A 25,962-nucleotide genomic window follows, 5' to 3' on the forward strand; every position below is an offset into this window, starting at 1 on the left:
CGACACCTTGACCCCGTGTGAACCAGCCTTTAAAGTGGAATGGGGAACAGAATCCTCGAGTGGAGAAAGGGCACAGGTGTGAACCTAGCCCTAGTCTGCTGAATAAGTATAGTCAAGAATACTGGAGCAGGATAGCTACACAGTGTGATGGCATTGATGCAAATGATGCTCTGTGAGTAAGAAGCAAAATATGCATGGGTCACTTCTTACTTAGTACTTGGTAATGTCTGTACTTGCCTAAGATTATCAGGTAATTTTTTTATTTTTATGAATCTCTGGATATTGACCGCATAAAATTTTTTTGATTATTTTAAGACTTGCTTTGACTGCCACTGTGTAACAGTCTTCATCAACTCCATTTCACATAACACTACCTATCGTAATACTGTATATTAGAAGAAATACCAATATTCCAATACCTTCCATGATTTCCCTTTAGACATAGTATGAGTGAAAAAGGGTTTCTTAATCTACTTAAACTTCTATTATAAAATACATGCACAACTATTATTCAGAAAGTAAAATTCTGTGTTCTTTGTCTATAGAGAAGTTTCCAATTTCTCTGTAATTTTGAGACTACGTCAGAAGAACCCAATTTTCTCAGTTTAGTCCTATTTCAAACATTATATTTCAAAGTTCATTTCCAGTAAAATTTAATCAATTGCATTAACAGGATGCTTAGCATCCATATTCTCAATGACATCAAATAAACAAAGTTATTATTCCATTATATCGAGGTTATTCTGGTTTGGAAACTGTTATTGGCGGTAAGAAAACAGAGAGAGAATGAGAAAGCTTGTTTGTATCCTGGTTATAAAACAGTGGAAAAAAAGGGAATCAAAGTTAGAAAATAAATTCAATGAAAGAAAGACCATTGGATTCCCAGCTCAACTTTCCCCCATTCCTCTCCTGTGGCAATAGTGTGGCCCTGAGCTTATTTCATAGGACATAGGACATCATAGGACATAGTCTATTATCTTCTATGTTTTTTTCTACTGAGAATTAAAGATTATATATCTTGTTTTACATGCAGTTTACTACATCACTTAGTGATGCACTCTTTACAGCTAAAATACTGCAGGTAACTGCCTAGGATAGGAAAGTAGGTAACTACATGGGGAACCATACAGTTTTATTACCTCAGAAAACCAGTTTGTAACATAGTAAGTAAAGCAAGCACTATGTCTAGATGTAAAAGCTATAACCTCTACAAGATTCCAGTCTAACAGTATGCATAATAATGTCATTACATTAGCAGACGCAGGTAAAAAGATAAGGTTCTATTTTACCCAATATATCCCTTGGAGGATCCACAGTTAGGACAGGTTCCAAAGTTGCTATGCCTGCAGACTCATCTTGTATGCCATCTGATTCTCTTACAATTACTAGCAGTAATTTATAAAGGAACATAAATAGAAAATTAACCATAGAAAACGGAAGCAAATGTAAAGCTGTGACGTTACAGTATGTGATAAACACAGAAAATGTTTCTATGTCTGTATCTGTGGAATTTATTGTGAAAATACAGTTTATTCTGCCACCTATATTAAAGCACTCAATATACTTCATACTGGATCTAGCTCCAAATGTACTTATGTTCTATTAACCCAACGTTACTGGTGTAAGGGCTCATTCACACGGAGTAAACGCGGCACGCAATGTCCCGTAAACGCGGAACATTGCGTGCCGCGTTTACTCCGTGTGACTGAGCCCTCAATGTCATTAGGTCATAAAACTAAAATGTAGAATATGTCAAATTGAGAAATAAAGGATATTATAACAAACAAAAAGCAAGATATGTTAAGTAATAGATACTACATAAATGCTTTCATGATATACATAACCATTTACTAACTGCATGCTACTATATCTTAAAATATGGATAAGACGCCCATAACTTATTTCTAAAGCAGCATGAGACCGGTACAATATTATCGTATTACCCAAAGAAGTTGTGTGTTCTTCTGTGGCAGAAGATTCAACTGGTATATTAGTTACTTGGAGGAAAGGATGGGTTACTGTAGGTACAAATAAAGATCCAGTTGGTGTATTAGCCTGGAATAGGCTGAAAAAAATGATTGTTTTAGAGAAGCTGATGATGGATACGAATACAAATGCAAGGTCAGTACAGCAATTTTCATCTGTGCATGTAGAATGTTAAGCTAAGTCCCCACATTGCGGAACCACAGCTTTTTTTGCTGCAGATTTTATTGTGGTTTTTTGAGCTACAAGAGGAATTGGAGATATATATATATATATATATATATATATATATATATATATATATATATATATATATATATAAAGTACTTATACTTCTACCTTCTGTTCAATCCACTTCTGGCATTGGCTCAAAAAACCGCAACAGAATCTGCAACAAAAAAAAACTAGGTTTCCACAACGTGGAGCCTTTGACTTAAAAGAGGTTTTCTAGACAGCCGCTATAGGGAGAACAGAAGCATGTAGCCAGAAGGAGCTGTAAGGAGATAGCTCTGTGGCCTGTGTAGTGGTTGCTCTGAGTTACTGCAGATCAGCGCCCATTGATTCGTATAGGAACAGACCTGCAGTACCTCAGCACGGCTGCTACACTGAGAGCTAGCTTTTGTTATATATTACAAATTCGAAAGTGGGAAATGAATTATCCTTTACTTTATACAGCACAAACATACAAGTCCAAGCATTCACGTTTACTGAAAAATATCCTTGTACTGTTCATGTAGACAGGTCTAGGCTGAAAATTGGATAGAAATAGTTTATGACAAAAGCATAAACCCAATAATCATAATAATAGTTTGTTGCGTTAAAATAGAAATAATTGTCTATAGAAATAACAGCATGACTCTGGCATCCCTGTGGTGTTAAGGACCAATCTGGATGGAGGAAAGTAAACAATAAGACTAGTTTGAACTTTTTTGTGCCAAAGACAATCAGAAAAATAAAATAGAATCATAGAAATATCAGCGATAAAGTTCTTTGTTTTTGAATTGTTTTCCCCAGCTGAAACAATAGAGTTATTGATGCAATGAACTAGATCAGCTTGGTTTGATTGTGGCTGACTTGGAATGCTAAAACAGTTTGTGCTGAAAGTGTTTGGTTACATTTATAAATTGTGGTTAGAAATGTGTCATTTAATGGTTCCTCACATACAATCCTTTAATTAATATAGTAACAATAAGTAAATAGAGGAAGACAGATTTTTATAGGATTATTTTCTGCCACAAATGCAAAATCACATTTAAGGGCATTCCCACACCCAATAAAATGTTGAGCAATTCCTAAAGCAGACAATAAAGCCATTACATGTTTTAAGAAAATACAGACAATTATCTTGGTCACTTTAGTGTCCTCAGACTTGGGGGCTTTTAATGTTATTCATTTTATGAATTCCGCTTATTCTAAACCCCTTTTCCTTAATGGTGGCAGAAGAGATAGTTACAGAAATACTCATTTGCTGCTATTAGAATATTGGAATGTGTTTATATAGATTAGGTTCACATGGCTATCTGTTTGGGCAATACATTCAATAGCAACAAAGATGTCCACTGCATGTGAGCCTCAACAATATACTACTTTATTCCTATGAACTTGGTTGATTCTTATTGTTAAAACCATAGCCTGAGCAGTAAACATCCTTTTGTATATAGCTATACTATAAAATATAGTAACTTTTATGTTTTCATATAATTGAGGCAAAGATGTACAAGAAGTATAGCCAAGAGTATGACAAAAGACCATTTGTTGGTTAATGATCATCTAGGTCATTGGTTCTCAAATCACAGTATGTATACCCCTGGGAGTATTTCCAAGTATCCCCGGGGTACACACCGCAGTGGTAGTTTGTGGGGTTGTCACACACTAACTACAATTATACTGTGAGGGTCTCTTCAGACTCTCATAGTATAATTTACATAGGCCCTGAGGAGGTAATCAAATATAAAAACAATGTTATTTACCTATCCTAGGCTGCTCCCCATGCTCCTCCAGCCAACAGATGATATCAGGCAGTCACATAGTGTAATGATTCTTACACTATGTGTCTGCTTGGCATTGTCTCTGTAGGCTGGAGGAGTTAGAAGAGAAGCTCTGGAGCCCAGGACAGGTAAGTAATACTGTTTGATTATCTCCCTGGGGCCTCCACTAATTATACTCTGAGGGTTTGAAGAATTATACTGTATGGGGGCCACAATAGGACATTATTCTGTGTGGGGTCCACTATGGGACATTATACTATATGGAGGGGCCATTATGGGACATTATACTATATGGAGGGGCCATTATAGGACATTATACTGTATGGAAGGGTCATTATGAAACATTACACTATATAGAGGGGCCATTATGGGACATTATACTGTATGGAGCGGCATTGAGAGATCATTGAATTACATGTATGGCACTGAAGTGTGAGGGCCATTATACTACATGTGGGGGTGCTGGTGGCACCATTATAAAGTGTGTGGGGACACCGAGCTGGCCATTATACTATATATGCAGGTACTGAGGGGCCTTTATATAATTGTAGTGGAAAACTCCAAATAAAGTCTTATTTTAACATTTATAAGTGATCGCTGCTTTTGGGTACTTGGTTGGGACATTTTCTAACCAGGGGATACTTCACTTCTACCCTACCTGGTATTTAGCTATGTTACCGTATTTTTCGGACTATAAGACGCACCTAGGTTTTAGAGGAGGAAAATAGGGAAAAAAAATTTTGAAGCAAAAAATGGTAAAATATTTAATATATGGGAGTTGTAGTTTTGCAACAGCTGCAAGGCCACATTGACAGGTGACCCTGCAGCTGTACGGGGATGCATAGAGTGTTTTTTTTGCGGGGCCAGCTGTACTTTTTAGTTATACCATTTTGGGGAATATCTATTGCTTAGATCACCTTGTATTGAAAAAAAACCCGGTGGTTTATGATATATGATATATATATATATATATATATATATATTTTTTTTTTTTTCTAGGGACAGGAGGTGATTTAGAACTTTTATTTATATTTTTAAAGCTTTTTTCTTTTTTTTTTACTATTTTATTCCCCCCCGGGGGCTTGAACCTGCGGTCACTTGATTGCAAGTCCCATAGACGGCAATACAACTGTATTGCCGTCTATGGGACATTCTGTCTATTAGTATTACGGCGGCTGGTCATAGAGACCAGCCGCAATACTAATACAGCAGTGACAGGCCTGGGAGCCTCATTAGGCTCCCGGCTGTCAGCCGAACAGGTTGGCTCCTGCGATATCGCCGCGCAGGAGCCGGCCTGCAACTTCACAGGTACGGGGCCGGTGGGGACCGGCCCCGGGGGAGAAGGGGCCACCGATACTGACCCGGCATCCGCTGTACTAGAGAGGCGGATGCCGGGATGGGATAGACGCTGGCACAGGTTCCCGGGCCTGAGACATCGCTGCGCTCCACTGTCCTGCATGAAGCCAGCGGCGGGGGGACGGAGGAGCGGAATAGCATCTGCTGGCTTCATGCAGGGCAGAGGAGCGCAGAAATGTCTCAGGCCCCGGCATCTATCCCTTGCCGGCATCCGTCTCTCTAGTACAGCAGATGCCAGGCGCCACATTCGGACTATAAGACGCACCCTTCTTTTCCCCCCAAATTTGGGGGGAAAAAAGTGCGTCTTATAGTCCGAAAAATACGGTAAGTCCAACAATGTTTGCATTGTCATTGTTTTATATGAAGATACAATTAAGAGACACTGTACACATACATTAAGACTTGAATCACTGAAATCTGTTTTCTCTGTCTTCGTTAAATTTTTTTTCCTTCTCATTATTATCAACAGTGATAAATATAGAGAACATACCAAACAAATGGATTACATTCAACTAGGCTGGCAAATGTTTTGGAAACCTTGATTTTGAAGTGGAACTAACCATAGAAAGGAGAAGTTAAAGGGAATACATACTGATTTACAGAGAAGAATTTAGTAAGACTGGCAATTCCTCCTCCATTGTCTTGCTGCTGCGAGATGCACCTGAATTATTCATGGCTTTCAAAAATAAATTGAAATCTACATCACTTAGGGACTGGTGTATAGTTCAGGTACAACTCACATCAGTTTTTTCATGTAAGTTATAGTAAATTTGTCAGGCTGAGGCGTCCCTGCTCTGGTCAGCCTTGGTGTCTGCTGCGCCCCATTCATATAAAGCAGCAGATACCATCTGATGACATAAAAAAGGGCCTTGCACCGCAGGATGTGCCACAACTACTCCGGCCACTACTACTACTGCCAGTTTTTCTGCCATACAAAGAATAGTAAATTCCACCTATAGGGTTAAATACCGCAAATAGCAATGATTTTTGTTGTATTGTTTGGTGTATATTTTTGACATCATGTAACACTGGAAGTATTTTCTATTATTTTGTCACATTTGTCTAGTAAAGTTAGAGATGTAGTTATAAAATAAGCACCTTGCTTTCTGGAAGCTTAAGCTACAGAGCTGTATAATATTTCATAAATGGTAAAACATATTACTGTGAACATACAAAACTTTTAGTGCTGTCTAAGCTTTAGTCATTGTGCAGAGTTACAAGGTTCTTTCTATGTCTTTTTCTTGGAATACATTTGTTTTAGATACAATAAACAAACTAGAAAGCTTGGAATTGTGAAATAAAGATGTAACAATTAGAGATGAGCGAACAGTGTTCTATCGAACACATGTTCGATCGGATATCAGGGTGTTCGCCATGTTCGAATCGAATCGAACACCACGTGGTAAAGTGCGCCAAAATTCGATTCCCCTCCCACCTTCCCTGGCGCCTTTTTTGCACCAATAACAGCGCAGGGGAGGTGGGACAGGAACTACGACACTGGGGGCATTGAAAAAAATTGGAAAAAGTCATTGGCTGCCGAAATCAGGTGACCTCCATTTTAGACGAATAGTGGATTTCAAATCCGGGTCATATGAGAATGTGAACTTTGTGACTATGAGACAGGGATAGCTGTACAGGCAGGGATAGCTAGGGATAACCTTTATTTAGGGGGGAATGTTATTAAAAATAACTTTTTGGGGCTCTATCGGGTGTGTAATTGTGATTTTTGTGAGATAAACTTTTTCCCATAGGGATGCATTGGCCAGCGCTGATTGGCCGAATTCCGTACTCTGGCCAATCAGTGCTGGCCAATGCATTCTATTAGCTTGATGAAGCAGAGTGTGCACAAGGGTTCAAGCGCACCCTCGGCTCTGATGTAGCAGAGCCGAGGCTGCACAAGGGTTCAAGCGCACCCTCGGCTCTGATGTAGGAGAGCCGAGGGTGCACTTGAACCCTTGTGCACCCTCAGCTCTGCTACATCAGAGCCGAGGGTGCGCTTGAACCCTTGTGCACACTCTGCTTCATCAAGCTAATAGAATGCATTGGCCAGCGCTGATTGACCAATGTATTCTATTAGCCTGATGAAGTAGAGCTGAATGTGTGTGCTAAGCACACACATTCAGCTCTACTTCATCGGGCTAATAGAATGCATTGGCCAGCGCTGATTGGCCAGAGTACGGAACTCGACCAATCAGCGCTGGCTCTGCTGGAGGAGGCGGAGTCTAAGATCGCTCCACACCAGTCTCCATTCAGGTCCGACCTTAGACTCCGCCTCCTCCGGCAGAGCCAGCGCTGATTGGCCGAAGGCTGGCCAATGCATTCCTATGCGAATGCAGAGACTTAGCAGTGCTGAGTCAGTTTTGCTCAACTACACATCTGATGCACACTCGGCACTGCTACATCAGATGTAGCAATCTGATGTAGCAGAGCCGAGGGTGCACTAGAACCCCTGTGCAAACTCAGTTCACGCTAATAGAATGCATTGGCCAGCGCTGATTGGCCAATGCATTCTATTAGCCCGATGAAGTAGAGCTGAATGTGTGTGCTAAGCACACACATTCAGCACTGCTTCATCAAGCCAATACAATGCATTAGCCAGTGCTGATTGGCCAGAGTACGGAATTCGGCCAATCAGCGCTGGCTCTGCTGGAGGAGGCGGAGTCTAAGGTCGCTCCACACCAGTCTCCATTCAGGTCCGACCTTAGACTCCGCCTCCTCCGGCAGAGCCAGCGCTGATTGGCCGAAGGCTGGCCAATGCATTCCTATGCGAATGCATACTTAGCAGTGCTGAGTCAGTTTTGCTCAACTACACATCTGATGCACACTCGGCACTGCTACATCAGATGTAGCAATCTGATGTAGCAGAGCCGAGGGTGCACTAGAACCCCTGTGCAAACTCAGTTCACGCTAATAGAATGCATTGGCCAGCGCTGATTGGCCAATGCATTCTATTAGCCCGATGAAGTAGAGCTGAATGTGTGTGCTAAGCACACACATTCAGCACTGCTTCATCAAGCCAATACAATGCATTAGCCAGTGCTGATTGGCCAGAGTACGGAATTCGGCCAATCAGCGCTGGCTCTGCTGGAGGAGGCGGAGTCTAAGGTCGGACCTGAATGGAGACTGGTGTGGAGCGATCTTAGACTCCGCCTCCTCCAGCAGAGCCAGCGCTGATTGGTCGAGTTCCGTACTCTGGCCAATCAGCGCTGGCCAATGCATTCTATTAGCCCGATGAAGTAGAGCTGAATGTGTGTGCTTAGCACACACATTCAGCTCTACTTCATCAGGCTAATAGAATACATTGGCCAATCAGCGCTGGCCAATGCATTCTATTAGCTTGATGAAGCAGAGTGTGCACAAGGGTTCAAGCGCACCCTCGGCTCTGATGTAGCAGAGCTGAGGGTGCACAAGGGTTCAAGTGCACCCTCGGCTCTCCTACATCAGAGCCGAGGGTGCGCTTGAACCCTTGTGCACACTCTGCTTCATCAAGCTAATAGAATGCATTGGCCAGCACTGATTGGCCAGAGTACGGAATTCGGCCAATCAGCGCTGGCCAATGCATTCTATTAGCCCGATGAAGTAGAGCTGAATGTGTGTGCTAAGCACACACATTCAGCACTGCTTCATCACGCCAATACAATGCATTAGCCAGTGCTGATTGGCCAGAGTACGGAATTCGGCCAATCAGCGCTGGCTCTGCTGGAGGAGGCGGAGTCTAAGATCGCTCCACACCAGTCTCCATTCAGGTCCGACCTTAGACTCCGCCTCCTCCAGCAGAGCCAGCGCTGATTGGTCGAGTTCCGTACTCTGGCCAATCAGCGCTGGCCAATGCATTCTATTAGCCCGATGAAGTAGAGCTGAATGTGTGTGCTTAGCACACACATTCAGCTCTACTTCATCGGGCTAATAGAATGCATTGGCCAGCGCTGATTGGCCGAATTCCGTACTCTGGCCAATCAGCACTGGCTAATGCATTGTATTGGCTTGATGAAGCAGTGCTGAATGTGTGTGCTTAGCACACACATTCAGCTCTACTTCATCGGGCTAATAGAATGCATTGGCCAATCAGCGCTGGCCAATGCATTCTATTAGCGTGAACTGAGTTTGCACAGGGGTTCTAGTGCACCCTCGGCTCTGCTACATCAGATTGCTACATCTGATGTAGCAGTGCCGAGTGTGCATCAGATGTGTAGTTGAGCAAAACTGACTCAGCACTGCTAAGTCTGCATTCGCATAGAAATGCATTGGCCAGCCTTCGGCCAATCAGCGCTGGCTCTGCCGGAGGAGGCGGAGTCTAAGGTCGGACCTGAATGGAGACTGGTGTGGAGCGACCTTAGACTCCGCCTCCTCCAGCAGAGCCAGCGCTGATTGGCCGAATTCCGTACTCTGGCCAATCAGCACTGGCTAATGCATTGTATTGGCTTGATGAAGCAGTGCTGAATGTGTGTGCTTAGCACACACATTCAGCTCTACTTCATCGGGCTAATAGAATGCATTGGCCAGCGCTGATTGGCCGAATTCCGTACTCTGGCCAATCAGCACTGGCTAATGCATTGTATTGGCTTGATGAAGCAGTGCTGAATGTGTGTGCTTAGCACACACATTCAGCTCTACTTCATCGGGCTAATAGAATGCATTGGCCAATCAGCGCTGGCCAATGCATTCTATTAGCGTGAACTGAGTTTGCACAGGGGTTCTAGTGCACCCTCGGCTCTGCTACATCAGATTGCTACATCTGATGTAGCAGTGCCGAGTGTGCATCAGATGTGTAGTTGAGCAAAACTGACTCAGCACTGCTAAGTCTGCATTCGCATAGGAATGCATTGGCCAGCCTTCGGCCAATCAGCGCTGGCTCTGCCGGAGGAGGCGGAGTCTAAGGTCGGACCTGAATGGAGACTGGTGTGGAGCGACCTTAGACTCCGCCTCCTCCAGCAGAGCCAGCGCTGATTGGCCGAATTCCGTACTCTGGCCAATCAGCACTGGCTAATGCATTGTATTGGCTTGATGAAGCAGTGCTGAATGTGTGTGCTTAGCACACACATTCAGCTCTACTTCATCGGGCTAATAGAATGCATTGGCCAGCGCTGATTGGCCGAATTCCGTACTCTGGCCAATCAGCACTGGCTAATGCATTGTATTGGCTTGATGAAGCAGTGCTGAATGTGTGTGCTTAGCACACACATTCAGCTCTACTTCATCGGGCTAATAGAATGCATTGGCCAATCAGCGCTGGCCAATGCATTCTATTAGCGTGAACTGAGTTTGCACAGGGGTTCTAGTGCACCCTCGGCTCTGCTACATCAGATTGCTACATCTGATGTAGCAGTGCCGAGTGTGCATCAGATGTGTAGTTGAGCAAAACTGACTCAGCACTGCTAAGTCTGCATTCGCATAGGAATGCATTGGCCAGCCTTCGGCCAATCAGCGCTGGCTCTGCCGGAGGAGGCGGAGTCTAAGGTCGGACCTGAATGGAGACTGGTGTGGAGCGACCTTAGACTCCGCCTCCTCCAGCAGAGCCAGCGCTGATTGGCCGAATTCCGTACTCTGGCCAATCAGCACTGGCTAATGCATTGTATTGGCTTGATGAAGCAGTGCTGAATGTGTGTGCTTAGCACACACATTCAGCTCTACTTCATCGGGCTAATAGAATGCATTGGCCAATCAGCGCTGGCCAATGCATTCTATTAGCGTGAACTGAGTTTGCACAGGGGTTCTAGTGCACCCTCGGCTCTGCTACATCAGATTGCTACATCTGATGTAGCAGTGCCGAGTGTGCATCAGATGTGTAGTTGAGCAAAACTGACTCAGCACTGCTAAGTCTGCATTCGCATAGGAATGCATTGGCCAGCCTTCGGCCAATCAGCGCTGGCTCTGCCGGAGGAGGCGGAGTCTAAGGTCGGACCTGAATGGAGACTGGTGTGGAGCTATCTTAGACTCCGCCTCCTCCAGCAGAGCCAGCGCTGATTGGTCGAGTTCCGTACTCTGGCCAATCAGCACTGGCCAATGCATTTCTATGGGGAAAAGTTAGCTTGCGAAAATCGCAAACTGACAGGGATTTCCATGAAATAAAGTGACTTTTATGCCCCCAGACATGCTTCCCCTGCTGTCCCAGTGTCATTCCAGGGTGTTGGTATCATTTCCTGGGGTGTCATAGTGGACTTGGTGACCCTCCAGACACGAATTTGGGTTTCCCCCTTAACGAGTTTATGTTCCCCATAGACTATAATGGGGTTCGAAACCCATTCGAACACTCGAACAGTGAGCGGCTGTTCGAATCGAATTTCGAACCTCGAACATTTTAGTGTTCGCTCATCTCTAGTAACAATAAAAGAGCGCTTGCTTTGTGAACTTGCCGACAGCAATGCACACGATTATTTGTGATCCAAAGCTGTGCTTAAATGCTAGAAAAGAAAAATAGCAATTGCCACATGCAACACAAGTAAAGTGTGAGCTGAGCTCACTGGCAGTTCAGCTATTTCTAGATGAATAAAGAAGAGAAGTCATGAGAAAATGGAGAAGATTCATATCTGTGGAATGACAATTCAGCCATAGTTTCCTAGAAAGGCAAGTATGAAAATCGTTCACTGGAAAAAATGAACTCAAGTAATGAGGATAATGGTGAGAATTATGGACATTATGTTACCCATGGTACCTCTGACCCATTCTAGGGTACCAGTTGATGAATCTGGAGTGAAAGAATCCACAATAGGTTGGCTTGCGACTGTTACAAGAAAATGTGAAAATAGATACATGGAAATATTGAGAGAAGATAAAAAAAATATGTTATCAAAGAAATATACATTTTAGAAATCCTGTAATAAAGAATGCATTACACACAATATAAAAACAAAGGGGCAGATTTATGGAAGTGTCTAAAGGAACCAGAGGTAAGCAGCTGTAGTGTAGCTTAAAGGTAAAATACAGAATTAAGGCCACACTGTGAGCGGTTGCTATGAGCAGCAGAGACAGTTTTTCTTTCAGACAGTTTCATAAATCTGCCGCAAAATGTATTCAATTTAGGACATAAAAATATTGAAATAAGGATTTTTCCAAAAAATGCAGCTATTTACGTTATTACATAACATATTGAGATTAAGATTTTTCTTTTAAAGTGTTGAATAAATAAGAAAAGCATTAAACAATTTGATTACGTTAATTTTATGAAAGAATATTTAATATTATTATAACTAATTTTTATTTTTAATAGAAATCCGCACCTGGTTTGGGCTCTTCAACAGCAGGTTTTTCTGAAGGTTTGAAGACTGGAGGAGGCTCTGTAATTTTGGAAACTAAGAATGAAAAATAAAATCCATATTTACAATACATTTCCTTCAATCTCCTAAACAGTGCAATTCTTGGATGCATGAGTATTTTTTCTACAGAAGAGCAGGATGAACTTATAAATAATAAATGTGCCAAGATCTACATATAAGAGCTGAAAAGAAACAACTGTCACAGAAAGCAGAACGGTCCAATGAGAACAATGTATCTTGGATTCTGCCAATTTCTCCATATTTGTGTTTAAACCCTTGAAGAAGAAAAATGTCATCGCAGGGACTTGCAACTCATCAGTGTCTGTGAAAAAAGTTTCTGTAAGGTAATGACAACAACATGTGTCTTTATTAACCACTTGGTAACATAGAGGGTGCATTTGCACACTTGCTTTAGGTACCTTAATACTCTAGAAAGCCTATCTTAAAGTGTAGGCAGCAATTTCTAAAAGAAAATGCAAACAGAAAAGCATGCAAAAGTTTTTTAAACATTTTTACTAAAAAAATGCCCTGAACACACCAAGACCACTCATTAAATTACTCCCATAAAAAAGCTTCTGTACACTTCTAGACAAAACGCTCACCTTCAGCTTTTCTGGGGGACATGCACACACTGATACTGCATCAGTTATCTCCTATACTGGTAAAGACTTCTGCTACCTACAGTGATCTCAATGTAGGAAACTTGGAACATAATTGTAGCAAGATATATTGCTGCTAGTATAAGTGTTTGGTGGTCCCGTTAAATTAAAATAGGTATATAAGATCACATTGTGGACTATTGTGTGAAAAAATATAGTAGTGCTCAAAAATGGTGATTCCATTGGTGCCATTATTATAAAATGTAACTTTGCAAAAGTTTTATGGGTCTGCAGCTGCTGAAAAGAGTGTGCCCCATTCTGGGATACCTGACTAACCATGTATTTGACTAGTGTCCAGTATTACATTTTTCCTGGTTGTCCATCCAAAGAGTGGCCTGCCTGGCAATATATGTTGATTTTTGAGCTTCTCAGATGTCAGGCCCATTGAAACAGCCATAAAATAACTCATAATCAAAAACAGTAAAGCAAAGTATTTGCAATGTTGCTCAATAATTGGTATAGATTGTGTGAAATTATTCTGAAAGAGGAAATACAGCTTGTGTGGTCCTGGTGAGGGTAATACCATATATTAGTTCATCAAATGTTTATGGATGACTGGATGTGGATCAATGTAAGAACAATTTCTATAAATATATGAAAAAAGAAGAGAAGGAGGAGAAAAAATGTTCTTTACTAGCAATCTTGTCAGGCAAATTGATTTCCAAATGAATACTGGCAAGATAAATAGCTCAGTTTTCATGAGTATTGCTATTATAACAACAAGCAGGCTGGAAAACATGTGGAAGTGTTGTATGAGACAATATTGGCATCGCACAATGGAACAAGCATGTGATAAATTTTATGTTATGGATTCTGTTGAAGGGATATTGTCATGGAATTGATAGCTACGAGCTGAGGTGGAAGAAAAGTCAGGAAAGCACCAAACTGAGTTATGTCTTAAAGTCTTAAAGAGATCAAAGACAGATAATATAAATTCTGATTCCTTGTGTCTACACTGTAGATGCCATCAGCAGAATGTAGACTGTGTCAATTACCAGTGTCTGTAAGCAATCCATTCATGGAATATAGGATACCTTTCAGTAATCACAAGGCAGCGGCACAACATTTGCCCACGGGGTTACTACTGATCACTCGTATAAGGGGAACGATTTCAAATCACCTAAAGGGGTTGTCCAGGAATTATGTTATACCTTCCATGGCCTCCTATGAGATTTGTCCAATTCATGGACAACCCCTTTAAATCTCAATTCATTATAGATAACAGAACAACATATGTTTCAGTATTTCTAGGACCTCGGATCATGAATATTCCAGAAAACTTTCCCTTTAGTTTAGGCATATCACATTCCAAAGTAAGCAACAACCTACTCGGTGAATTAATGACATAGATCTAAATGTCAACACCCTCGACTTCTGTTATTTTTGTTCGAGATCCGGGTACTGTACTTATGCATAATGCGTAAAATACACAGTATAAGTGTGATGTCTTATGTATTTGTGAAACAAAAGAATAACAGATGAATTCGTCTATAAATGAAGCTATTGTACCAGAAAAGAACAGCAACGTGTAGGCTTTCAAAGCAGTGGAAATATGTTAAGAAACAGCCCCCAGATTTGATGGAAATTCTGCTAGTTCATAACTAAGGGGCTGTATGCTCACATTTTTGTAAAGTAAAACTGCATTAGAAATTTCACTGAATGCATTTTCATTTTCTGCGTTTTTTCATTGAGTTTTGGCTATGCACAATAACTAGTGTAGATATAAAAGTGCATTATCTGCTGTAGATAAGCAGACCACTGTTGCATATGGCCTTTTAGGCCATATGAATGGAATAGAGGAGATCCCCCATTAACCAGAAAAGATATCTGCTCCTAAAAACAGATCTCCAGCTGGAGGAGGCAGCTTATTCATGTAAGTGCATCTATATTACACAGCCCATGAAGACTTCCTGGCTGTTTCCTCCATGATAACAGTTGATCATGAGATAAGTGAGACTCCCAGCGTTAGCTCATTGTTGGAGCACATGATATGTGATAAGGAGCTGTCCAAACTTTTTAATATATAGTGGTGCGAATTTACCCATATTGGAGGAGAATTTACCAGTTTACTGGTGTAGATAGGTGTAATTGTGACACATCTTTGGAGAATGGCGCCTTTTCTGTGACAAAGAGGCACCACATTTCTTGTTCCACACCTTGCTAAGGGCTCGTTCACATCTTCGCCTGGTCTCTATTCATACAGGTTTCCGTTTCCTGCACAAAAGAGAGCAGGAGATGGAAAGCTGCAGAACTCTTTCAAACCCATTCATTTGAATGGGTTTGAAAGATGTCCGGCCATGAGCACCAGAGAGCATTTTATGCTCTTCGCCGCAAAACCGTTTTTTTTTTTAAATCGGAAACAGAGTCGGACATGCAGTACTCTGTGTCCGGTTTAAAAAAAAAGGTTTCGCGGCAGAGAGCATAAAATGCTCACCGGCGCACACAGCCAGATCTGGTCTGGCAGCTTTCCGTCTCCTGCATGCAGAAGATGGAAAGCTCAGAACGGACTCCGGGCGCTAGTGTGAACCTAGCGTAATAATGTTTTCAAAATTGTCAGGATAGGACAGGACATACTAGAGTGGGGACACCTTGTTCAGACCTTTGTCAGACATGTTTATTACTACTCACAGCATAGGTTTTGATTCTGGTACATGGCAATCTGCCTGGTTTATTAAGAGGCTGAAGTCTTAGGGATGTTATTAAGTCAGGCATTGGAAACGCCAGACTTAATAATTCCCCTCACCCCTTGTCTAATAGTTAACGTAGACAGTCTTAAGGTGTGTCAGATTTGTCACAGTTGCTCGTGCTGGATAATTAATTTTGTGCATCTTTGGACTGTCTAGCCTAAGTTTATGCAATTTATTAGTTCATTTATTTATGTATTTTTTAAATGTTCCAGTATTTTGCAACTTTTTTGGTGCACAATGTCATATCTCAATCGATGCCTTTTTCTGCTACGCCACACCCTTACTATAAACTATACTTCTTTTATACTAAGGCCCTATCTGGCCAGTTAGTGCAAAAAAGCGATGTGGGAAAAACTGCGGTGATAGGGAAACCACTGACGTTCCCCTGGGTATAATTGACCTGCTGCGATTTCCAAAACCGCAATGTTTTTGGAAATCACAGTGTGTCTGCTGCACATATTTTTCCTTAATGTGTGGATGGGATTGCAGGGACTGTAAAGCGCTGAGTTTTTTCTGCTGCATTTCCACTGCAGCCGTACTGCGGCATTTATGCCAGGTAGGGCCCCTGCCTTTAACCGGTTAAGGACCAGGCCCAAAAGTATGTTAAAGACCAGGCCTCTTTTTTCAAAACTGACATGTGTCACTTTAAATGGCAATAACTTTGAGACGCTTTAACTTACACAAATGAATTTGAGATTGTTTTCTTGTAACACATTATACTTCATGTTAGTGGTAAACACTAATCAATATTTTTGCATTTATTTATAAAAAAACTAGGAAATTTGATGGAAATTTGAAAAAAATTGCAATTTTCAAAATGTGAAATTATCTGCTTTTCAGGCAGATAGTCATACCACCCAAATACATGAATAAATATTATCTCCCATATCTCTGCTTTATATCGGCATCATATTTTGATTGTCTTTTAATTTATTTTGGACGTCACAAGGCTTACAAGTGTAACAGCAATTTTCCAGATTTACAAGAAAATTCTCCAAACCAATTTTTTAGGGACCACTTCAGTTCTGAAAGTAATTATAAAGGCCTGTATAATAGAAACCCCCATAAATTACCCCATTTTCAAAACTGCACCCCTCAAATTATTCAAAACAGCATTTGGGATGTTTGTTAACCCTTTAAGCATTTCATAAGAATAAAAATAATATGGCAGTGAAATTTAGACATTTCATTTTTTTTCACTAATACATTCATTTAGACCCAAAATTAACACATTCACAAAGGGTTGAAGGAGAAAATGCATCTGACAGTTTATTGTGCAATTTCTCCCGTGCACAGAAATACCCCACATGTGGGTGTAAACTGATTTTTGGGCACACGGCAGTGCATGGAAGGGAAGGAGCGACACTGGGTGTTTGAACAGCAGATTTTGCTGGAATAATTTTCAGCGCCATGCCTTATTTGCAGAGACCCTAGAGTACCAAAACAATGGAAACCCCCCAAAAGTGACCCCATTTTAGAATCCACACCCCTCACAGAATTCATCAAGGGGTATAGTCAGCATTTAGACCCTACAGTTGTTTCACAGATTTTACTAACATTGGGATGTGTAAATGAAAAATTACTAAAATGTCACTTTATCTCCAAAGTTTTCATTTTCACAAGGGGTTAAAGGAGTAAAAGCCCCCCACAGTTTGTTAAACAATTTCTCCTGAACACGGCAATACCCCATATGTGGCTATAATCTGCTGTATGGGAACATGGCGGGGCTCAGAATGGAAGGAGCGCTATTTGGCTTTTGGATGGCAGATTTTGCTGGAATAATTTTAGGTGCCATGTCGCATTAGCAGAGCCCCTAGAGTACCAATACAGTGGAAACCCCCTAAAAGTGACCCCATTTGGGAAACTATACCCCCCACAGAACATATTAAAGGGTAGAGTGAGCATTTTGACCCTACAGCTGTTTCACAGATTTTATTAACATTGGGCCATGAAAATGAAAAATTACTTTTTTTCCAACAAACTGTCAATTTAGCCCCAAATTTTTAATTTTCACAAGAGGATAAAGGAGAAAAAGCTCCATAAAGTTCGTTACACAAATTCTGCTGAACACAGAAATGCCCCATATGTGGTCATAATCTGCTGTATGGGAACATGGCGGGACTCAGAATGGAAAGAGGGCTATTTGGCTTTTGGAGGGCAGATTTTGCTGGAATATTTTTCAGGTCCCATGTCGCATTTGCAGAGCCCCTAAAGTACCAATACAGTGGAAACCCCCTATAAGTGACCCCATTTTGGAAACTACACCCCTCATAGAATTTGTCTAGGGGTAGAGTGAGTATTTTGGCCTCACAGGTGTTTCACAGATTTTATTAACATTGGGATGTGAAAATGAAAAATTACTTTTTTTCCCAATAAATCGTCCATTTAGCGCCATAGTTTTAATTTTGCAAATAGTTTAAGAATTAAAAGCCCCCCACAGTTTGTTACACAATTTCTTCTGAACACGGCAATACCCCATATGTGGCCAAAATCTGCTGTATGGGTACATGCTGGGGCTCAGAATGGAAAGAGCGCTATTTGGATTTTGGAGGGCATATATTGCTGGAATAGTTTTGAGGTGCCATGTCGCATTTGCAGAGCCCCTAAAGTATCAATACAATGGAAACCCCTCAAAAGTGACCCCATTTTAGAAACTACACCTGTCAAGGAATGTATCAAGGGGTATTATCATTTTGAGCCTAAAATGCTTCCCAAAAATTAATGTACAAAATGAAAATTGAAATTTTTAAAAATCTGCCATTTCGGTGCCCAATACGTTGCACCCACTTTGTGTTGTCAGAGACCTGCACTCCTAAAACTATTAAGTGGGCCATCCCGGGGGTCAAAAAATTATATATGTGGGTGTAAACTGCTGCTTGGGCACACAGCAGGGCTCAGAAGGGAAGGACCACTGTGCGTTTTAGCTTTTGGGATACAGATTTAGAGGGACCCTCTGGGCGCCATGATGTTTTTGCAGAGCCCTGGAGGTTCCAGTAAACTGGAATTCACCAAGAAGTGACCCCATTTTGTAGGGGCAATTTTAGGGTCTCTGCAAATGTGACGTGGTGTCCAAAAACGAAGAATCTAAATCTGCACTCCAAAAGCACATATTGCTCCTTCACATCTGCACCCTGCTGGGTACCCAAATAGCAGTGTATGCCCACATGTATGACACTGGTGTACCCCGGATAACGTACTTAATGCCATATGTGGGTAGAATCGGCTGTTTGGGCACAACCGGGGACAGAAGGGAAGGAGCGCTATTTTGGTTTTTGGAGCACAGTTTGGTTTTTTTTGCCACTTTTGCAAAGCCCCTGAATTGCCAATAAAGTGGAATCCGCAGACATGTCACCCTATTTTGGACACTAGCCCACAGATGGGATTTATCAAGTGGTGTAGCGAGAATTTTTAACCCTTGAGTGTTGCATTTATTTAGTTTCCAGAAATGAAATCGCAACTGATAGAGAAGTTAAAAATGAAAATTTTACAGATTTGCCATTTCAGTGTGCAACATGTTGTGCCCGACTTATGTCAGCAGAGACACTCCAAAAACTGTTAAACGGGTATCCCAGGCACAACAGCTTTTAGAGCGTTCATCTCTGATACAAGGTGGGCACAACATATTACGCACTGAAAGGACGTATTCCTGGAAAAATGGTCATTTTCACCTCTCACAATCCACTACAGTTATAGTTATATATATAAAGTTATAGCAACACTTGGGGGTTAAAAATGCTGTCTGTACCCCTGGATAAATCCTTCAGGGGTGTAGTTTCCAAAATAAGGTAATTTATCAGGGGATTCCAAATTACTGGCGTTTCAGCTCTACAAAAGTGTCATGGCATCCAAAAACCAAACCGTCTGTGCTCCAAAAACCAAATGACCCTTCTTCCCTTCTGTGTCCGGCTGTGCCCTAGTATCAGTTTATACCCACATATGACATTATGTCCGTTATCCGGGGGTACACCAGTGTCATACATGTGTCATACATGTGTCATAAACTGCAGTTTGGACGTACAGCAGGGTGCAGAAGGGAAGGAGCGCTATGCGGCTTTTGGAGTACAGATTCAGATGTTTGGTATCTGGACGCCATGTCATGTTTGTAGAGCCTGTAAGGTACCAGAAAAGTGGATTCCATGGGGTACCAGGAGTGACCCCATTTTGAAAACTGCACCCCTCAAAGAATTTATCAGGGGGTGTGGTGAGTATTAGTATCCCGGACGTGACTGCACAGCGGATGGCGAAGAGGGAATGTATAAGCTGTGCGGAGGACATTGCAAACACCAAATTCCCTACTATGTCCCCGTAGCTCCTATGATTGGGGGAGTCACTCTGGGGGTCACTTTAGGGGTCACTTCTGGTGTCTGTTCCCTCATAAGCTGTAAATCTGGGGTGTCCCCTGATATCCGCTCACACAGCTTATATATTCCCTACATGACGCACCCAGTTGTGTTCTAATAATTTGGCGATTTTTGAGGGTTTTTGTCTTCACATTGTGAGATGCTATATTTTCTTTATGTTTCTGGTGACGCGGCCATATAAGGGCTTATTCTTTGCGGGATGAGATGCATTTCGTAATGACACCATTTTTGGGTGTCTACATCTTATTGAATACATTTTATTAACCCTTTTTTGCTGGATTTAAAAAAAAAAAATCAATCCTGGCATTGAGTTTTACTTTTTTAATTTTGCGCCATGCAGCGTACAGTATAAGTAACATGTTCCCTTTATTCTGCGGGTCGGTACGGTTACGGCGATACCTCATTTATAGTATTTTTTTATGTGTTACTAGTTCTGCAGAGGAAAAACACATTTGGGGACATAAATCAATGTTTTTTGCATCGCATCTTCTAAGAGGCGTAACATTTTTATTTTTCGGTTGACAGAGTTGGTTGAGGGCTTATTTTTTGCGGGACAACCTGCGCTTTTTATTGGTACTGTTGTCGGATGCATATGACTTTTTGATCACTTTTTATAGCATATTTTGTATGGTGAGATGGCGAAAAATCATTACTTCCGGCGAGTTTTTTCCGTTTTTTTTTTCCGGCGTTCGCCGTGTACATTAAATATTATTTCAGTTTTATTGTACAGATTGTTACGGACGCGACAATACCAAATATGCATTGTTTTTATTACTTTTGAGTTCTTTTTTTATATAATTCATTTTCTATTGAGAAAAAGGGATTTTTGGGCTTTATAACTTTATTAATTTTTTTCATACACTTCATTTTATTTTTTTTACATTTTTTTTTTACTTTTTCATGTGTCCATTTAGGACACTTCAATCAGCAATACTTTGCTGATATAGAATGCCATGTGAGACACAGCCTGCAGGTGTCCCACATGGCATTCCGTAGCAGGATGTCAGGCTGTGTAGACGCACAGCCTGACATCAGAAGGTCCTGGCAGGATCACCAGGTATGTGGGGGCTCCGGGCAGTCTGGGGTCACTGGCCAGACCCCAGACTACCTTTTACTGCTATCGGCACCCTCCGATCTCGCCGCGGGGGGTGCCGATCAGCTTCAATTGTCGGCGGATGCCTTTCGATCGCGCCGTGATGTTTCACGGCGCGATCGAAAGGGTTAAAACTTCCAGTCGGACTCAGTTCCGACTGGACGTTATGGAGGAAGGGGTTAGGTGTTAGTAACACCTAACCCCTGTCCCCCCCGCACCCCTCCCCCCGCCAGAAAGGTACCTAAAGGCCGGACGTATTTCGGCAATAGTCCGGTCTTTAGGTACCAGCACATGAGGCCGTAAATTTACGTACGGCGGTCCTCATGTGGTTAAGCATGACACAGTACGTTTTAAACCAAATAATATAATTCTGGTGTTTTTCATTAGAATATCTTCCCCACCATGTAAAATCTTATTTTCACGATCTGTTTGCAGTAAGTAAATGGAAAAATTCTTTACACTGAAGCCTGAAACTCTGGGAACATATCTAGAGCGCTTATCTTCATTGATTTACATGGAGACACATTATTGTTGTGGAATTATGATCCTGAGCAACATGATTCTCTTAGAACTTTTTTAGGGTGAGTGACAATTGTGAAACACAAACCCCTGGACAGATAGATTCATATAGTTTGCTGAATAATGTTATTGAACCATATTGTGTAAAGATGTTTCCAACTCACATTTTCCTTTCTTTAAAAAATGGAAATTTAGCAACAATGATTTCAGCACATCTGAAGAAAATTATAACAGCAGGTCATTCATGTTGTACGATATTTTTCATTTTAGAACAAGGCTATTATTGAAAAGAAGAGTGAGCCAGTTCATAGAAGAAAGCACCTAAAAGTATGCCAGAACTGTCACAGCTGTGGCGGCTGCATAATAAATATGATCGCTGACATGTGGCCATCTTGGAGCTTCTCCAGCTCAGCGTTATCATCTCACAGCAAGTGCTAAGTAAACAATTAGTGTCTTTCCATCTTCCTTGTCATAACTTTGGTAATTTAATATCATTCATTCACAAGATTTCCACACCTGCTGGGTGACCTGTCTCTCTATGCAGGCTCAAGAGGCCTAACAGAAGTTTTTTTATGAAGCATAACAAGTCTTTAAAGTATAATTGTCATTTTCATGGTTGTTCTTTTAGACCAGATCCTAAGCATTAGGTCTTATGACTCAGGGATTTACAGAATCACAAAATATACACGTAGGCAAGCCCATATCTGCCAACTGAGCCTTATTAACAAAGACAGATGTGAATTTTTGGACAATGTATTTCCGAATATTTCCTAGAAACCATTCCCTATCTGTAATAAAAACTGCAGTGATGATGCAGATACAGGCTCACTTAAAGGGGCTCTATCATTGGGAAAAGTCATTTTAACTAACCAATACTTGCATAGCCTTTAGAAAGGTTATTCTACACATACCTTTTCTATGTATATCGCCTCAGTAGTTTTTGAATGAGACCGTTCTTATTCATATGCTAATTAGCCTCCAGCGTGCACACCGGAAGTCTCAGCAACCACTGTCTCTCTCTCTGCTGTGTGTACAGCACAGGCTGCTGCTGATGACATCTCTCTTCTCTTACACACATAGCAGAGAATAGCAGAGAGGAGAGCTCGCAAACACATCTGGTGCTCTTTTTTTTGGGTGTTGGCGGGGGGGCGCCTTTCTATAGTTTGCCTCAGGCAGCAGAGAGGTTGACCCCTGAACCCAGGTGTTTGAAGGCATGTCTGTAAAATATGTGTGAAAGTGTATGTAAATGTATGTATGTAAAAGTATCTTTGTGCAAGCATACCGTGTTTCCCCGAAAATAAGACAGTGTCTTATATTAAATTGTCACTCTAAATATAGGACCTGTCTTATTTTCGGGGGGTGTCTTATTACAATCGGCAGTCATGCCGGCACTTCCTTAGTGGAGCGTCAGCATGACTGCCGGTTGTAGGTAGTGTAGTGTAGGGGAGGGGGGAAGGTATCATACTTACCTTTCCCTTCTTCCTAGCAGCGCTGGTGCTGCTGTTCCTCCTGGAAGTGGTGAGCGGGGCTTAGCAAGGCTTCGGGGGCGGGGCTTAGCGGAGCTTTAGGGGCAGGGCTTAGTGGAGCTTTGCAAGCTCCACTTCACTGACACAGCCGCCCTGATCTGTGCTCCGTGTGCATAGGAAAATGCAATAAAGACCAATCCAAGGGAAAAACCTTCTATAGAAGTTACCAATGGACAAATAGATCCGCGCTTACCAGCTGTATTCTTGTTATATTCATTTATTAATAGCCTTTCACACTGTGCATAGGAAAGCCGGCTGCTGTCTCTTCTGTATGGCAGCTGCTGTCTCTGACTCTGGGATGAGCTGGGAGAGCTCATCCTACAACAGCAGAGGCAGCAGCCGACTTTGCTGTGCACACGGAGCACAGATCAGGGCTGCTGTGTCAGTGAAGTGGAGCTTGCAAAGCTCCACTAAGCCCCGCCCCCGAAGCTCCGCTAAGCCCCCCCCCCCCCTGAAACCCCGCACACCACTGCCCAGCATACCTTATTTTCGGGGGATGCCTTATATTAGGCAATTTAACAGAAACCCCCACATGCCTTACTTTCAGGGGGTGTCCTATTTTCGGAGAAACACAGTAGTTGCATGTATAAAAGTATGCACGTATAGTTACACCCACATGAATAGAAGGCAAAGGGGCATTTTCAGGTACTGTTGTCCAATAATCCTGGAGCCAGCCTAGTGCACATATAATATTTCGTATTGATATCCAAAGCATTGTGTTCTGTGATAAAGAATAATAAGCTACAATGGATTTATCCATACAGATTTACTGTTCCAGTCTAATAGTCAATGTAAAAGTCTTTGTTATAGGAAAACTGAGTAAGTAGCACAGGCTGGTACAATGGTTTTGATGGGAGATTTTAACAACCTAGATACTGAGGTCATTGTTCTACATCATCTGCAAAGAGGAGGAAATTCCTCAACTTTTTGCAGGACAATATTATGATCCAGATTGTAGAAGATGCATCTCGAGGGGATACTCTGCTGGATCTGGTCATTTCTAATAATGCAAGACTTGTTGGAAATGTCACTGTTGGTGAAAACCTTGGTAATAGTGACCATAATCTAGTAACATTCCACCAAAATTGTGAAAAACAAAAAAAGGTAAACACAAAGGACAAAATCCTTCCATTTTAAATGGAAGACACATTTTTCCAGGTTAAGGGCAGCACTTCAGGATATAGATGGTAGAGATATTGTCAAATAGTGATACAGAGGTTATGTGGAAGAAATTTAAATCCACATTGAGCAAGTACATATTACAATGTATATCCATAGGGAACAAGTATAATCATCTTAAATTAACCCCCTCTCATGGCTTACAAGTAGAATTAAAATGGCAATAAGCAATAAAAACAGCCATTTGAAAAATGTAAATCCAAAGGATCAGCTATAGCCTTTGAGAATTACAAACGCTTAATAAAATCTGTAAAAGGGAAATAAAATCAGCTTAAATATATGATGAAAATGGTGGCTATGGAAAACAAATATTTATATTTATATATGCTTAAATATATAAAGGCAAAAAACCAAGATCAGAACATAAATAATGGTAATGGAGAGTTGATCACGGAAACCAAAAAACCCACAGAACTACTAGATAGGTTGTTTGAACTCTGTGTATACAGAAGAACAGAGAATAGTTGATGTAGATGTCACCAATGCTGGTAATACATAAACCAATATACTAAACATAGAAATGGTCCAAGATAAACTAAACACATTAAATACGAGCAAGGCTCCAGGTCCAGATGGATTACACAAACAAGTACTTAAAGAATCGAGTCCAGTTATTGTTGAACCGCTATACTTAATTTCTAAGGATTCTGCATTGACTGGTACAGTGCCAAGAGACTGGCACAAAGTAAACGTGGTGCCTATTCTCAAAAAGGACCCTAGGTCATCCCCACGTAATTACAGACCCGTAAACTAAAATTAGGTCCATTAGAATCAGGTCCATTGGCTTGGAAAATACAGTTTGCAATTGGATTGAAATCTGGTTGCATCCAAAGAGTTGTGGTCAATGACTCAGCTCGGTCTATCAGCAAAATTATGCTGTATGAGCCCCACATATGTGTGAATAGCAGTACGCTCGTGTAGTTCTAAGGGGAACTGAGCATGCTCAGTATCCCATTGAGAACTGCCATTGAGAAAAATTGTTTGTTTCTATGCATGACATATAAACAATTCCCCCACATTTACCCATTCATACTTACCTTTAAGGGTTTTTTTTTTTTTCTGATATGCTACACTTCAATGCACCATTCTAAAATGATGACTCCATATTATGTTTTCTTTTTCCTCTGTCTTTCCAGCACCACACTTGATGCTTAATTAATCAGTTTCTGTTTCTGTGCAGACGGGAGGGGCTTTGTTTTTACTTGTGTTTCTTTTATTGTTTAAAAGACTGCAGCTCAGCACGCATCCGTATGCCATGAGTAAGGGGGCAACCCCGAAACATGTAGGCTCTTGTAACCCCTACTGCTGCACATGAAGTTTTTTTATATGTAAAATAAAAGCTACGTTTTATGATACAT

The 25,962-nt window shown here is 41.4% G+C and overlaps 1 protein-coding gene across 18 annotated transcripts in view; it reads right to left on the bottom strand.

The window, feature by feature from the left end:
• ABI3BP (ABI family member 3 binding protein) overlaps positions 1-25,962 on the bottom strand; it is a 277,686-nt gene that overhangs the window by 117,757 nt on the left and 133,967 nt on the right. For 16 of the 18 annotated variants that reach the window (XM_075265014.1, XM_075265028.1, XM_075265025.1 and 13 more), the window contains exons 10-13: positions 12,545-12,616; positions 11,971-12,048; positions 1,944-2,018; positions 1,290-1,385 (exon numbers count right to left, since the gene is read on the bottom strand). In XM_075265014.1, coding sequence (XP_075121115.1) covers positions 1,290-1,385; positions 1,944-2,018; positions 11,971-12,048; positions 12,545-12,616 — 321 coding nt within the window. The remainder of the gene's footprint in view (positions 1-1,289; positions 1,386-1,943; positions 2,019-11,970; positions 12,049-12,544; positions 12,617-25,962) is intronic. The other 2 variants (XM_075265013.1, XM_075265012.1) reach the window with 2 other exon arrangements.

The sequence above is a fragment of the Leptodactylus fuscus genome, chromosome 2 (genome assembly GCF_031893055.1).
Source record: "Leptodactylus fuscus isolate aLepFus1 chromosome 2, aLepFus1.hap2, whole genome shotgun sequence".
Classification (NCBI taxonomy): Eukaryota; Metazoa; Chordata; class Amphibia; order Anura; family Leptodactylidae; genus Leptodactylus; species Leptodactylus fuscus.